The 15728-nt window shown below is 35.4% G+C and overlaps 1 protein-coding gene across 1 annotated transcript in view; it reads right to left on the bottom strand.

Annotated features, from left to right (window-relative positions):
- RIF1 (replication timing regulatory factor 1) overlaps positions 1-15728 on the bottom strand; it is a 72181-nt gene that overhangs the window by 16542 nt on the left and 39911 nt on the right. Inside the window, 5 exon segments of the mRNA XM_037849281.1 lie at positions 5516-8728; positions 9093-9147; positions 9246-9326; positions 9658-9809; positions 10938-11057. Coding sequence (XP_037705209.1) covers positions 5516-8728; positions 9093-9147; positions 9246-9326; positions 9658-9809; positions 10938-11057 — 3621 coding nt within the window.

The raw sequence follows: 15728 nt of genomic DNA, 5'->3' as shown, positions 1-15728 counted from the left end.
AGTTTCAGTGGCTGAGAGATTCCAAAAGGAGCTGAGAGGTCACTCTCGTGGGCACTGTTACAATATAGATAACCCTTTCTAGGTTCTAATGAATTGGAATAGCTAGCAGTAAATACCTGAAACTATCAAACTACAATCCAGAACCCCTGAACCTTGAAGATGATTGCATAAAAATGTAGCTTATGAGGGGTGACAATGTGATTGGAAAAGCCATGTGGATCACACTCCCCTATGTCCAGTGTATGGATGGATGACTAGAAAAACGGGGGTAAAACAAACAAACAAAAAACACCCAGTGATCTTTACTTTAATTGTTCTTTTTCACTTTAATTTTTATTATTAATTTTCTGTGTGTGGTAATGAAAATGTTCAAAAATTAATTTTGGTGATGAACGCTATATAATGGTACTGTGAACAACTGAATGTATGCTTTGTATGACTGCATGGTATGTGAATATATCTCAATAAAATTGAATTAAAAAAAATAATGGAGGGATGTGGTTATGGCTATGGGAGGATTTGAGTTTCCTTTTTTTGTGTGTCTTTATTTCTTTTCTGGAGTAATGAAAATGTTGTAAAAATTGAAAAAAAAATTAGCTGTGGTGATGGATGCACAGCTGTATGATAGTACTACAGACAATGATTGTACATTTTGGATCTTTGGATAATTGTATGGTATGTGAACAATCTCAATAAAAAAATCAAAAACAAAAAAAAACAAAACAAAAACTGAAGGATGCAATAGATGTTTCCACAATAACTGTGGGAGACTTCAATACATCACTCTCTCCTATACATAGATCAACCAGACAGAGGACCAATAAGGAAACTGAAAACCTAAACAATCTGATAAATGAATTTGAATTAACAGACATCTATAGAACATTGTATCCGAAATCACCAGGATACACACTCTTCTCTAGTGTTCACAGAACTTTCTCCAAAATAGATCACATGGTGGGCAATAAAACAAGCCTCAATAAATTTAAAAAGATCGAAATTATTCAAAGCACATTCTCTGATCACAATGGAATAAAATTAGAAGTCAATAACCATCAGAGATTTAGAAAAGTCATATATATCTGGAGGATAAGCAACACAATCCTAAACAATCAATGGGTTAAAGAAGAAATAGTATGAGAAACCGCTAAATATATAGAGACAAATGAAAATGAGAACACAACATACCAGAACTTATGGGATGCAGCAAAGGTGGTATTGTGGGGGAGATTTATAGCTCTAAACGCATATGTCAAAAAGGGAAGAAAGAGCCAAAATCAAAGAACTAATGGAACAACTGAAGAAGCTAGAAAATGAACAGTAAACTAATCCAAAACCAAGTAGAAAAGGAATAACAGAAATTAAAGCAGAAATAAATGACATAGAGAAAAAAAAAAATCAATAGAATAAATACACCAAAAGTTGGTTCTTTGAGAAGATCAACAAGATTGACAAGCCCCTAGCTAAACTGACAAAATCAAAAAGACAGAAGACCCAAATAAACAAAATAATCAATAAGAGAGGCAACATTACTGTGGATCCCGAAAAAGTTTTAAAAATTTTAAGAGGACAATATGAACAACTGTATACCAGCAAACTAGATAATGTAGAGGAAATGGACAATTTCCTGGAAACATATGAACAACCTAGACTGACCAGAAAAGAAACAGAAGACCTCAACCAACCAATCACAAGCAGAGAGATCCAATCAGTCATCAAAAAGCTTCCCACAAATAAATGCCCAGGGCCAGATGGCTTCACCGGGGAATTCTACCAAACTTTCCAAAAGGAACTGACACCAATCTTACTTAAACTCTTCAATGTATTACAACACATTAACAAATCAAAAAAGAAAAATTAAATGATCACCTCAATAGATGTTGAAAAAGCATTCAACAAAACCCAACATCCCTTCTTGATAAAAACATTTCAAAAGGTAGAAATTGAAGGAAACTTCCTCAGTATGATAAAAAGCATATATGAAAAACCCACAGCCAGCACAGTACTCAATGGCGAGAGACTGAAAGCCTTCCCACTAAGATCAGGAACGAAACAAGGATGCCCACGGACACCACTGTTACTCAACATTATGTTAGAAGGGCTAGCCAGGGCAATCTGGCAAGACAAAGAAATAAAAGGCATCCAAATTGGAAAAGAAGTAGTAAAACTGTCATTATTTGCAGATGATATAATCTTATATTGGAAAACCCTGAGAAATCAATGATACACCTACTAGAGCTAATAAACAAATTTAGCAAAGTATCAGGATACAAGATTAATGCACATAAATCAGTACTGTTTCTATATGCTAGAAATAACCAAAGTGAAGAGATATTCAAGAAAAAGATACCATTTTCAACTAAAAAAATCAGGTACCTAGGAATAAGCTTAACAAAAGATGTAATAGACTGTGCCGGTTTGAATGTATTATGTCCCCCAGAAAAAGCCATATTCTTTGATGCAATCTTGTGGGGCAGACATAATAGTGGGGATTAAGTTGGAATGTTTGGATTCGGAGATAGGCCCCACCCAACTGTAGATGATAACTGATGGGATATTTCCACGGAGGTGTGGCCCCGCCCATTCGGGGTGGGCCTTGATCAGTGGAGCCATATAAATGTGCTGACTCAAAGAGACTGAAGGGAGTGCAGCTGTGAGTGACGGTTTGAAGAGGAGCAAGCTTGCTAGAGAGGAATGTCCTGGGAGAAAGCCATTTTGAAACTAGAATTTTGGAGCAGATGCCAGCCACGTGCCTTCCCAACTAACAGAGGTTTTCCGGATGCCATCTGCCATCCTCCAGTGAAGGTACCTGATTACTGATGTGTTACCTTGGACACTTTATGGCCTTAAGACTGTAACTGTATAGCCAAATAAACCCCCTTTTTATAAAAGCCAATCCATCTCTGGTGTTTTGCATTCTGCAGCATTAGCAAACTAGAACAAAGACCTATACAAAGAAAACTACATAACTCTACTAAAAGAAATAGAAGGGGACCTTAAAAGATGGAAAAATATTCCATGTTCATGGATAGGAAGGCTAAATGTCATTAAGATGTCAATTCTACCCAAACTCATCTACAGATCCAATGCAATTATTATCAAAATTCCAACAACCTACTTTGCAGTCTCGAAAAAGCAAGCTATCAAATTTATTTGGAAGGAGAATATGCCTCGAATTGCCAAAAAACATTCTAAAAAAGAAAAACGAAGTGGGAGGACTGAACTGAACTGGGACATAACAGTCTATTCAACAAATGGGGCTGGAAGAGCTGTATATCCATATCCAAGAGTATGAAAGAGTACCCCTACCTCACACCCTACACAAAAATTAACTCAAAATGGATTAAAGACCTCAATATAAGAGACGGTACCATAAAACTCCTAGAAGATAATGTAGGGAAACATCTTCAAGACCTGGTACCAGGAGGTCACTTCCTAGAACTTACACCCAAAGCACAAGCAACAAAATTAAAAACAGATTAACTGGGAACTCCTCAAACTTATAAGCTTCCGCACCTCAAAGGAATCTGCCAAAAAGGTGAAGAGGCAGCCAACTCAACAGGAAAAAAATATTTAGAAACCATTTATCTGACAAAAGACTGATATTTTGCATACATAAAGAAATCCTACAACTCAATGACAATAGTATAGATTACAATTACAAAATGGGCAAAAGATATGAAAAGACAGTTCTCTGAAGAGGAAATACAAATAGCCAAAAAACACATGAAAAAATGTCCATCTTCACTAGCTATTAGGGAGATGCAAATTAAGACCACAACAAGATACCATCCCACACCAATTAGACTGGCTGCCATTAAACAAACAGGAAACCACAAATGCTGGAAAGGATGTGGAGAAATTGGAACTCTTATTCATTGTTGGTGGGACTGTATAATGGAAGACAGTCTGGCAGTTCCTTACAAAACCAGATATACATTTACGCTTAGATCTAGCAATTGCACTTCTCAGTATATACCTGGAAGATCTGAAAGCAGTGACACGAACAGGTATCTGCGCATAAACAAAATGTGGTATATACACATGATGGAATGCTATGCAGCAGTAAGAAGGACTGATGTCGTGAAAGAGATATGACAACATGGATGAACCTTAAAGACACAATGCTGAACGAAATAAGGTTGGCACAAAAAGAGATATTATATGTTACCACTAATGTGAACACTGTGAAAAATGCAAAATAAATGGTTTATCTTGTAGAATGTAGGGGACCTAGCAATAGACAGCAAATAGTGAAGGGAGAAGGATAATCTAATTAAAGAACAGATAAATTATGGAGGATAAACTTAATGTTCTGGGAATGCTCAGGAACAACTACGGTTTGTTAATTTCTGGGAGGTATAGGGGGAACAAGTTTGCAGAAATGTAGTTATTTTAGGTTATTTATTTTTCTTATTCCTTTGTTGGGCTATAGTTTATCTTCTTGGGGTAGTGTAGGAACATGTTGGAAGCAATGTAGTTATTTTAGGTTATTCATTTTTTCTTATTCCTTTGTTTTGGTTTTGTTGGAAAATTTTTTTTGTTTTTAAATTTTTTAATAAAGTTAAGAAAAACAGTGAATGAGTGTTAAAAAAAGGAAATGAACAACGTGGGGAGGAGGGGAAGGGAATGTTTCAGATGTTCTTTTTCAATTTTAATTTCTATTTTATTTTTTAGAATAATGAAAATGTTCAAAGATTGTGGTGATGAATGCACAACTATATGATGATACTATGAACAACTGTACGCTTGGAAGGACTGTATGTTACGTGAACATATCTCAATAAAATTGTATTAAAAAAGGGTAAATAACAGGGTATGGATTAAGAGGGGAAGTCTTCAAAATACATTTGGTTACAGGCAAAATCAAGTGCCTATGTTACTATCCTTAAATACACATTTGTACATTATCTACAATAAATGGCAGTTCCTATTTAAAACTAAGGTATACCAACATAATACCTTTTCAGAACATTTCAGTCTTACTTTGCTAAGTAGAACACAAGCTGATCCCTGTAAGCACATGTAACTTTTCCTTTTTAAAATTTATATTGTCTATTTCAACAAACTATGTGCTGGGTACAGGGGCTAGGTGCTACAGCAGACAGATAAATAACCTATGTTTCCTAATCTGAAGGAGCTACAGTTTGATGCATGAGATAAGCGCGAAGCCTGTTTTACTAATGGCAATCTTTGTCAACTAAGTCCCTAAATCCTAGTTTCCTCATGATATTACGGTATGAGGAATAGGTAGCAACATGAGAGATTTTTATTAATTTTGTCAAAGGTGAACAATATGCATAGTATAGATAGTTCAGTTTAGGGTCGGAAAATGAAGAAACATCAGCCTCTTTTTCTCAACATGGTTCTTTCAACCTGCTCTTTCCCTAGCTGGCATGGTAAAAAATCAAAATAGAGGTCACATAATTCTAATACTCTGTCATTCACCAGATATCAATATGGTGATAATTTCAACTAAATATGGGCCCATTAACAGTCAGTTTCTTTCTCCTACCTTGTTAACAGGTGATGAGATCTCATCTTCTTGGGGTCTTTTTAGTCCTCTCTTTAAAATGCTGGTGGATGGAGAAGCCAAAGGAGACCAGACACAGCGTGTCTGCATGCCACTAGGACTATCATTTGCTGACACAAGGGAAGGATCAAGCTCCTTTAATTTTTGAGGAGATGCATTACTATCTTCAGTTATCAGTTCAGAGATTTCAGATGTTGGAGAATGAGATGGTTCCTCCACTTTCTCTGAAGTACAGCGAACTTCTCCTATAATCTCATCACTTTCCACTACCATTTGATTGTCATCCAATTCTGTTTCCTCAGACTGATAAATTTCAGTATTTATGTCAGTTTTACTAGAGTCAATCTTGCCTTCAGTATTTATTTCAAGTGTGTCAGGAAGAAAGTTTTTGATTTCTGCCTTCATTCTCTTTGGTTTGGCTTCTTCAGGCTCAGCGGTTTCAGAAGTCATGTCTCCAACTTCTGCTTCAATGAAATCATCAGTTTCAGCATTCATTTCACCAGTCACTGCTTCTTCACAATTTTCCATTTCAGCATTCACTTCTTCAGATGAACCTGGATTAGATTCATCACTTCCTCCCTCTGATTTCCCAGCGGCTGTTTGTTCAGAAATCTCAGCTACAGCACTCACTTTTACAGGGGTGTTGGTATCAGAATAACCAATTCCTAGTTTAAATTCCTCAGTTGCTGCTTCTGCAGCATTTAGTTCTTCAGCTGTGTCTGTTCTGGATTCATCATTTTCATTCTTTTCCTGTGTTGCCTCTTCTTCAGAAATGTCAGTTTTGGCACTCTCTTGTTCAGGTAAGCTAGTTTCGGACTTACCACTTTCTGTATCCAATTCCATAGCTTCTACTTCCTCTAGATTGCATTCTTCTACTTTGCATGCATTTCCTTCAACATTAACTAAGTTTTCTAGACTTAGTTCCTTTTGGGGGGTAGCTTTTGATTTTTCTTCTTTAATCTCCAGAGAACACTCCTGTGAAATATCTTCAGAATCACCTAAACATGGGCCAACAGTTTTAAAATGTTTATTAAATGACTCTTGGCTTTCCAGAGATACTGCTCCACTGGAACCCACATCACAGGTTTCCTCTTTAAAATGTGCTGTTTCAGGAGAAAGAGACTCTTGAAGAGCATTTTCTTTCAACTCAGTTTCAGATACAATTAATGAATCATTACTAGTACCATTCTCCCCCTTCAGACCCAAATGAAAATTCACACTATGATGCTCATCTAAAAATTTTACTTCTGAATATGTATTAATTTTAGACGTTTCTGACATAGTTACAGGTATCTGCAAATCTGTCTTTTCTGTATCACTGATCTTGGAATCATAGTTTTCTGTGTTCTTTAACCCAACTAATGTCTTTTCCTGAGGTTGTGATTTTTCTCCACAGCACTCACAACCTTTTGATCTCCTTACCCTCCTACTTCTCTTATGTTGGCATTCAAGTGTCTGGAGAGTTTTTTCAGAGAGCAAAGAAATGTCTGATGACCCTGTTCTTGAGGATTCTCCCACACTGGTACTTTCTGTAGAATCTCGCTTATGTAACCTTTTATTGGTGTTTCTAGTCCTTAGATTTGACTCTGGCACAGGTGGGCTTGTAAAGGAATATTCTGCACATATGTTAGTTTTACTTTTTTCCTCATATGTATTTGGTACATCATCAGAAACTTGTAATGAATCTGAAGATAACGTCGAATCCTGAAGTGTTACAGTACTATTTTCAACCTTTTTCTCACAAGTCTGAGATATGTCTATGTCTATTTCTGAAATTGCTTTATGATCATGTGTCTGATTTTCAACTTTTATACACTCCTGTTGTACCATTTTCTCTTCTTGATCTTCACTGTCAACACTGTTACTACTTTTGTTTTTCCATTTTCCAGATCTCTTTTTTCTAGAACCTTCTTCTTTGACCTCAGAACTATCAGATTCTGAGTTTTCAATGCTGGAAAGCAAACCCTGGGATGCTCTTCTTGTTAGGTACCGTGTTCGTCCCCTTATTGGTTTCTCAGAGGACTTATCTGCATTGTCCTGGGTACCATCTCCCTCAGATTTAATATTCTCAACATCTGGCTTTCTTCTACTTTGGTCAATTTCAGTGTTAGTGCTGGTTTCCCCAAAAGTCTTCTCATGAAAGTTATTTCCTTTCTCAATTAAATTTTCAAGTACAGTTTGTTCAGTAATGAGTTTGTGCTTTGGTAACACATCATCTTTTACATGCAATGGACTCTTCTGAAGAGGTTTTTCTTCTTCCTTACGTCTTTCCTTTTTTTGATGATTGTTTTCTTTATCCTGGCTATCAGAGGTAGACTCTGCTATTTCTGAACGTCGTCGTAAAGACCGTCTAAGTGTTTTTTGATTTGGAATTAACTGCACCTGACTGTCCTCATTTACTAGTTGATCTGCTGGTATTATTGTAGGGGGCGTATTTTCCTTGGATTCCAAGTGAATTCCTAAATTTTTCTCTTCTACAGTGTTGTCATCCAGTAATACATTTTCTACTGTTTGTTTAAGCTTTGTATCTTCACATTCAATTGTAGGTTCAGAAAGGTGAGCCTGGGTATCTGATACATGCTCTGTCTGACTAAGAAAATCAGATGGGTTATTTTCTAAGGCTACCATGCCAACCGTAGATTCTTGAGAAATTTTCTCATCTTCAGATCTCATTAAGGGCTTAGACTTTTTATTCCCTGCTTGTTCAGCTTTACCTGATCTTCGGCTTAATCTCTTAATTCCATTCACTATTTTTTCAGAGTCAGGTTTGGAAAGAGTCATTTCTCTTTTCTTTGCTTTTGATGGAATATCTGTTTTAGTCATGTTTTCCTGGTTGTTTTTCATTGAAATAGCTGATGACATATTATTCAAGGGGGATGGGCTAAAAGGCCTGCTTTCAGAACCATCAAACTTCTCTAGTGTAATAAAAGTTTGCCTTCGACTTGTAGGCTGTGAAAGAGTTCCAGAAATAGTGCCATGAGAAACTGAGTTATCAGAAGTATTTTCTGCATGAGATGTACATTCAGGTGTAAGTAAAATGTTTTGTCTGACATCATTACTACTCAATACTTCTGGACTGGTTTCCTCAAGAGAACCACACTCAATATTCGAAAGGGAGGTCTTTGCAAGATGTTCCTCCACACCACAGTTTTCTGTGCTATCTTTAGAAGTGGCATCACACTCCATTTGTTCCTCCTGCACAGGGATGTACACAGAGATTAACCAGCAAATAAGTTGGACTTTCTGTTGCAAATTTTAAAAGAAAACATTAGTAATTCAAAAGCCAACCACTGACTTTCAACATACTGCAAATATTCCAAGTGGCAAATACCCATTAAATTTGTGCTAATTGTAAATATTCAATAATAGCCAAATAAATTTATTTTAGCTATTATACACACACACACTTACATACATATTCAGAGACACATGCGCACACACACAATAACTACAATTCTGCTACTGTCTGCTAGCAGGAGCTAGAGTAATAAAATGTAGGCAAGTAACAGTAACGGAAGGGTGATTCTAAAAACCCCAGTACATGAAGTACTGAACATACCATCTTCATCATCTTGGAATCTTCCTTTGGTTTTTCAGTTAAAGCAGGAATTTCCCTGAAATAAATAATTGTTTACATTAGAATTTAGTTTTTTAATAATTACTTAAAATTGGGAAAACTAGTTATGGAAAGTTAGGTGGCTTCCATACTTACACAGACTCTTCCTGACTATACTGAGAAAATAAGGCATCTTGTGAAATGTCCAGATTATTATACATGGCAGGAATATGACCCCTACAAAAGATTTTACATAAGAAACCTCAACTTTATAATCTGGTAAATATTCCTAGAGTTGTATCAAACTTACAATTCTATCATCAATTTCTCTTTTAAAAACTATGTAAAATCAAGATCTAGATATCTATATTCCATTTTCCATGACACCATGTTCCCTACCTTTCCTTCATTAAGAAAACAATTTGTTTAGAAACATATGTACAATCTATCTTTTGGCACTAAAAGTAAGTATCCATATATCATAGTTCTAAACACAAGTTTATAACACGTTATCTGAAACCTAAGCATGAATACAAGACACATAGTTTAAGATAAAAGCCCTACAAACCTCTTTGCTTTGAGTACTTCTTTCTGATGTTCAGTTAGTATTCTTTCTTTTGCTTCTTTTCCTTCTGGAGGTATAAACACAAAGTCAGCAGACTTTTCCTCTTCCAAAAGAATTTCACTTTTTATTTTTGGACATGAAGATTCCAATTTCGACTGCAGATTTAAAAAAAGTTTATGTACATCTGAGTTTCCGAATTGTTTTCCAATATTGCAATCAATCTCTCCTTTGCACTGAGAGTTTTTCAGTAGTGACTAGGAAGTTTGAAGTTTACGCTCAAATGTCCTGGTTGACAACAACTAGTACAATGTCACTTTAGTTTCTGCCACTAATAAATACTCAGGGAAAAAAAAAAAAGTAGACTTCTTTAAAAATTAGGCATTCAAAAATTGATAATAGGGATGTATGCACAACTGAGCCACTGATTGTATACTTTGGATGGTTTATATGATATGTGAACATATCTCAAAATTGCATTAAAAAAATTACTTAAAAAAAAAAAAAAAAAGGCAGGTCTGCTTACCTGCAAAGCATGGGCACATGTTTCATCAGGCCAACACACAGAAAGTATATCTACAACTCTCAAGTTAAAGCACGGACTAGTCAAGTAAACTAAACTTTTGCCAACATCCTCTACACACCAGTACCTCTGGACCAATAATGTTTTCTTTATAAATTTTCAACGAGACTACTATTGCTTTCATTCTACTTCAAAGTAGCTCAGGTGTGTGCCAGTTACTGTTAAAAATATACAAATATAATTTTTCTTGAATACTGCCATTTCCCCAGGACCATGAATCAAGATTCTAGAATATCCCTTATTGGAAGGCATGGAAAACAAAGTTTGTTGCCTGAAAATCAGTAACTAGCAACTAGCAAGATAGTTTTAGGTTTGAGGCTATAATAGATGATTTAACTAGGCATTATTTCTCTATTTAATAATTAAAGTTCTAAAATATTTCTCCTCTTATTCAACTTACATGAGTTATTCGTACCCAGTCTCATTCTACCTGAAGGGAGCCTGCTACCTGTAACAATATTTAATTGATGACAAGTACTATGCACACTCACCTTAACTTTATTATGCAGGAATTATCTCCCGAGGCTTCCAGATTCCCAGGCTACTCTAACAGTATATCTACATCAAATTCTATTATTTCCCTGAAATCCCACCTTTCATTTAGCCTTTTACATCTTTTTCTTCCAATTAAAACTTACATATTCTCAAGTTATCATACAGTTTAATTTAAAAGTTATGTTAAATAAACCTTGAAAGAACATACTTTAGTGGGTGTTTTCATATTTTCTTTTGTATCCTTGGTTTGTGCCAAAAGGGAATCTCTTTTTCTATTTGATTTTATTTCCATGCCACTTATCTTCATATTTAATTGTGAATTTTCTGTCTGTTTTATAAAAAATAAATAATTTCAGTAAGCACAATATTTTTCTATTGTTCCCCTTCTAACATTCTGAAAATTAATCCCACTGTAAAGAATAAGTATTTCAAGTAGTTTCATATTTCTTATAATTATTCAGACCTATCACAATCCTATAAAAGAAAGCCAGTCTAATTCAGTAACAGCTGATTTGGTATCCACCATATATAAAATAACTGTTTTGTACTATATAATTACATGAATTCTGAAAACAAACCACATAAACAACAAAGTGGGAATCAAATTTCTGGACTCAAATACCCCATTTAACACTGGAAATATTTCTCAGTGGAAATCAAAGCCATAAAATCTGAAGAATTCAACAATTAAAAAGGTTAAAAATTATAATATATACCAAATGGCAATATAAGACATCTCTGAAAAAGTCTTCCCTCAGAAGCCAGTAAAAAAATGGCAAATCCCACTTGCTTAGAACTCTGGAGGACACTCAAGTCTGGAAAAGGATTCCACAAACAATGTGGAGAGTCACCACCAAAAAAGAAGGTAGGAGCTCTGTGACTTGGCTTGGCCAGTCCAGACCCCTACTCCTCACTCGTTCACACAGAGGCAACACTCCAGTCCAGGGCCCTCCTGCTGCATTCACAGCAGCAGTACCAGATGGCTTCACAGGTGAATTCTACTAAGCATCCAAGAAGAATTAATACCAATCTGCTTCAACTCTTCCAAAAAAAATTGAAGAGGAGGCAATACTACTTAACTCATTGTATGATGCCAACATCACCCTAATACCAAAGCTAGACAATGATACTATGAGAAAAGAAAATTACAGACTCATCTTTTTAAAATGATAAAGATGCAAAGATCCTCAACAAAATACTTGCAAATCGAATCCAACAGAACATTATTAGAATTATACAACACGATCAAGTGGGTTTATCCCAGGTATAAAAGGGTGGATCAACACAAAATCAATTAATGTATCACATTAACAAATCTAAGGGGGAAAACCATATGATTATCTAGAATGATGCAAAGAACACGTGACAAAATCCAGCATCCTTTCTTGATAAAAACACTTCAAAAAATAGGAATAGAAGGACACTTCCTCAATATGATAAAGGGCAACTAACATCGTACTCTGTGGTGAAAGCCTTAAAGATTTCCCTATAAGATCTAGAACAAGACAAAGATGGATGCCCACTGTCACCACTGTTAGTCCACACTGTACTGGAAGTTCTTGCCAGAGCAAAGAAGATGTTCTAAAATTGACTGGAGTGATGAAAGCACAGCTTAGTGATTATACTGAGAGCCACTGATTGTAATGTCGGATGGATTGTATAGTGTGTGAATAAAACTGCTTAAAAAAATTTTTTTTAAAAGATAGGCTGTAACCACAATAAAATGAAGCTAAGGAATTGGTTATAGATAGGGAACTGGAAAATCCAAAAATATATGGAAGCTAAATAACACACTTGAAACAATCAATGGGTCAAAGAAAAATCACTATGAAAATCAGGAAATATCCTGAAACAAATGAAAATGAGTACACAACATATCAAAATTGGGACACAGCAAAATCAGTGCTCAAGGGGATATTTACAGCCCTAAATGTTTACATGAAAAACGAGGAGGACAAATCAGAAACCTAACAGCAAACCTGGAGGATTTAGGGGAAAAGAACAGCAATTAAACCCAAAGGAAGCAGAAGTTAGGATATAATATAGAGCATAAATAAATGAAATAGTTGCTTCTTTTGCCAAGATCAATAAAATTGACAAATTTTTAGTTACATTAACAAAGAAAAAAAGAGGATACATATAATTAAGATCACAAATTAAAGGAGGGACATTACAACTGACTCTACAGGAAAAAAAAAAAAAAATAAGAGGATACTATGAACTTAACCAAGGATATAAAAGACCTACACATCGAAAACTACGTAACTTTATGAGAAGATACAGAAGGGGACCTAAAAAGATGGAAAAATATTTCTTGTCCATGGATAGGAAGGCTAAATGTCATTAAGATATCAATTCTACCCAAACTCATCTACAGATTCAATGCAATTCCTATCAAAATTCCAACAACCTACTTTGCAGACTTGGAAAAGCTAGTTATCAAATTTATTTGGAAAGGGAAGATTCCTCAAATTGCTAAAAACACTCTAGAAAAGAAAAACGAAGCAGGAGGACTTACACTCCCTGACCTTTGAAGCTTATTATAAAGCCACAGTAGTCAAAACAGCATGGTACTGGCACAAAGATAGACATATCGATCAATGGAACTGAACTGAGAATTCGGAGATAGACCTCCAGATCTACTGCCGACTGATCTTTGATAAGGTCCCCAAAACGACTAAACTGGGACATAACAGTCTATTCAACAAATGGGGATGGGAGAGCTGGATATCCACATCCAAGAGAATGAAAGAGGACCCCGACCTCACACCCTACACAAAAATTAACTCAAAATGGATTAAAGACCTCAATATAAGAGACAGCACCATAAAACTCCTAGAAGATAATGTAAGGAAACATCTTCAAGACTCTGTATCAATAGGTCACTTCCTAGACCTTACAACCAAAACACAAGCAACAAAAGGAAAAACAGGTAAATGGGAACTCCTCAAACTTCTAAGTTTCTGCACCTCAAAGGAATCTGTCAAAAAGGTGAAGAGGCAGCCAACTCAATGGGAAAAAATATTTGGAAACCACGTATCTGACAAAAGACTGATATTCTGCATATATAAAGAAATCCTACAACTCAACGACAATAGTAGACAGCCCAATTATAAAATGGGCAAAAGATATGAAAAGACAGTTCTCTGAAGAGGAAATACAAATGGCCAAAAAACACATGAAAAAATGTTCACCTTCACTAGCTATTAGGGAGATGCAAATTAAGACCACAATGAGATATCATTTCATACCAATTAGACTGGCTGCCATTAAACAAACAGGAAACCACAAATGCTGGAGAGGATATGGAGAAACTGGAACTCTTATTCAGTGTTGGTGGGACTGTATAATGGAAGACAGTCTGTCAGTTCCTTAGAAAACTAGCTATAGTTACCCTTCAATCCAGCTATTGCACTTCTCAGTATATACCCGGAAGATCTGAAAGCAGTGACACGAATAGATATCTGCATGCCAGTGTCCATAGCAGCAATATTCACAATTGCCAAGAGATGGAAACAACCCAAATGTCCTTCAACAGATGCGTGAATAAACAAAATGAGGCATATACACACAATGGAATACTACGTGGCAGTAAGAAGGAACAATGTCATAAAGATATAACAACATGGATGAACCCTGAAGACATAATGCTGAGCGAAATAAGCCAGGCGCACAAAGAGAAATACTGCATGTTACCACTAATGTGAACACTGTGAAAACTGTAAAATAAATGGTTTATATTGTAGAATGTAGGGGACCTAGAAACAGACAGCAAATAGTGTAGGGAGAACGATAATCTAATAACAACAGATAAGTTATGGAGGGTAAACAACGTTCTGGGAATGCTCAGGAACAACTATGGTTTGTTAATTTCTGGGGGTTATGGGGGGAACAAGTTCTCAGAAATATAGTTATTGTTAGATTATTTGTTTTTCTTATTCCTTTGTTGGGTTACAGTCTATTTTCTTAGGGTAGGGTAGGAACATGTTGGAAACAATGTAGTTATTTTAGGTTATTTATATTTTCTTATTCCTTTGTTTTGATTGACTTTTTTTTAATTTTTTGATAAAGTTAAAAAAACAATGAATGAGTGTGAAAAAAGTAAATGAACATGGGGGAGGGGAATGGAATGTTTGCTATGTTCTTTTTTATTCTAATCTTTATTTTATTTTTTGGAGTAATGAAAGTGTTCAAAGATTGATTGTGGTGATTAACATACAGCTATGAACAACTGATTGTACACTTTGAAGGATTTTATGTTATGTCAATATACTTAAATAAAATTTCATTAAAAAAAGAGGATACTATGAACAAGTGTATACCAACAAATTAGAAAACCTAGACTAAATGGACCAATTCCTAGAAACAATGAACAACCTACACTGACTCTGGAAGAAACAGAAGAGCAACAGACCAGTTACAAGTAAAGAGAGTTTGAATCTGTCATCAAAACCCTACTGACAACAAAAATAACTCCAGAGCTAGAGAGCTTCACAGGTAAACTCGACAGAACATTCCAAGAAGAATTAACAATCCTGCTCAAACTCTTCCAAAATAAAAAAAGATGAGGGAACAGTCTAACTTGTTCTATGAGGCCAACATCACCTTCATACCAAAGCCAGCTAAAGAGATAAGCAAGAAAATAAAATTACAGGCCAAAATTCCTTATGAAAATAGATGCAAAAATCCTCAACAAAATACTTGCAAATCAAATCCAACAACAAATTAAAAGAATTATACATCATGAAAAAGTGGGATTTATCCCAGATATGCAAAAGAAAATCAATTAATGTAACAGACCACACATTAACAGGATGAGGGGAAAAAAAAAAAACACACACACACAATCATCTCAATTGACACAGGAAAGACATTTGACAGGACAGCGCCACTTACTGATAAAAACACTTAGAAAACTAGGAATAGAAGAAAATTTGCTCAATATGATAAATGGCATATTTGAAAAACCGACAGCTAACATCATACTCAATGGTCAAAG

The sequence above is a fragment of the Choloepus didactylus genome, chromosome 9 (genome assembly GCF_015220235.1).
Source record: "Choloepus didactylus isolate mChoDid1 chromosome 9, mChoDid1.pri, whole genome shotgun sequence".
Lineage (NCBI taxonomy): Eukaryota > Metazoa > Chordata > Mammalia > Pilosa > Megalonychidae > Choloepus > Choloepus didactylus.
Note: the sequence above shows the minus strand (reverse complement) of the source record. Positions and strands in the feature narration are given on the sequence as shown.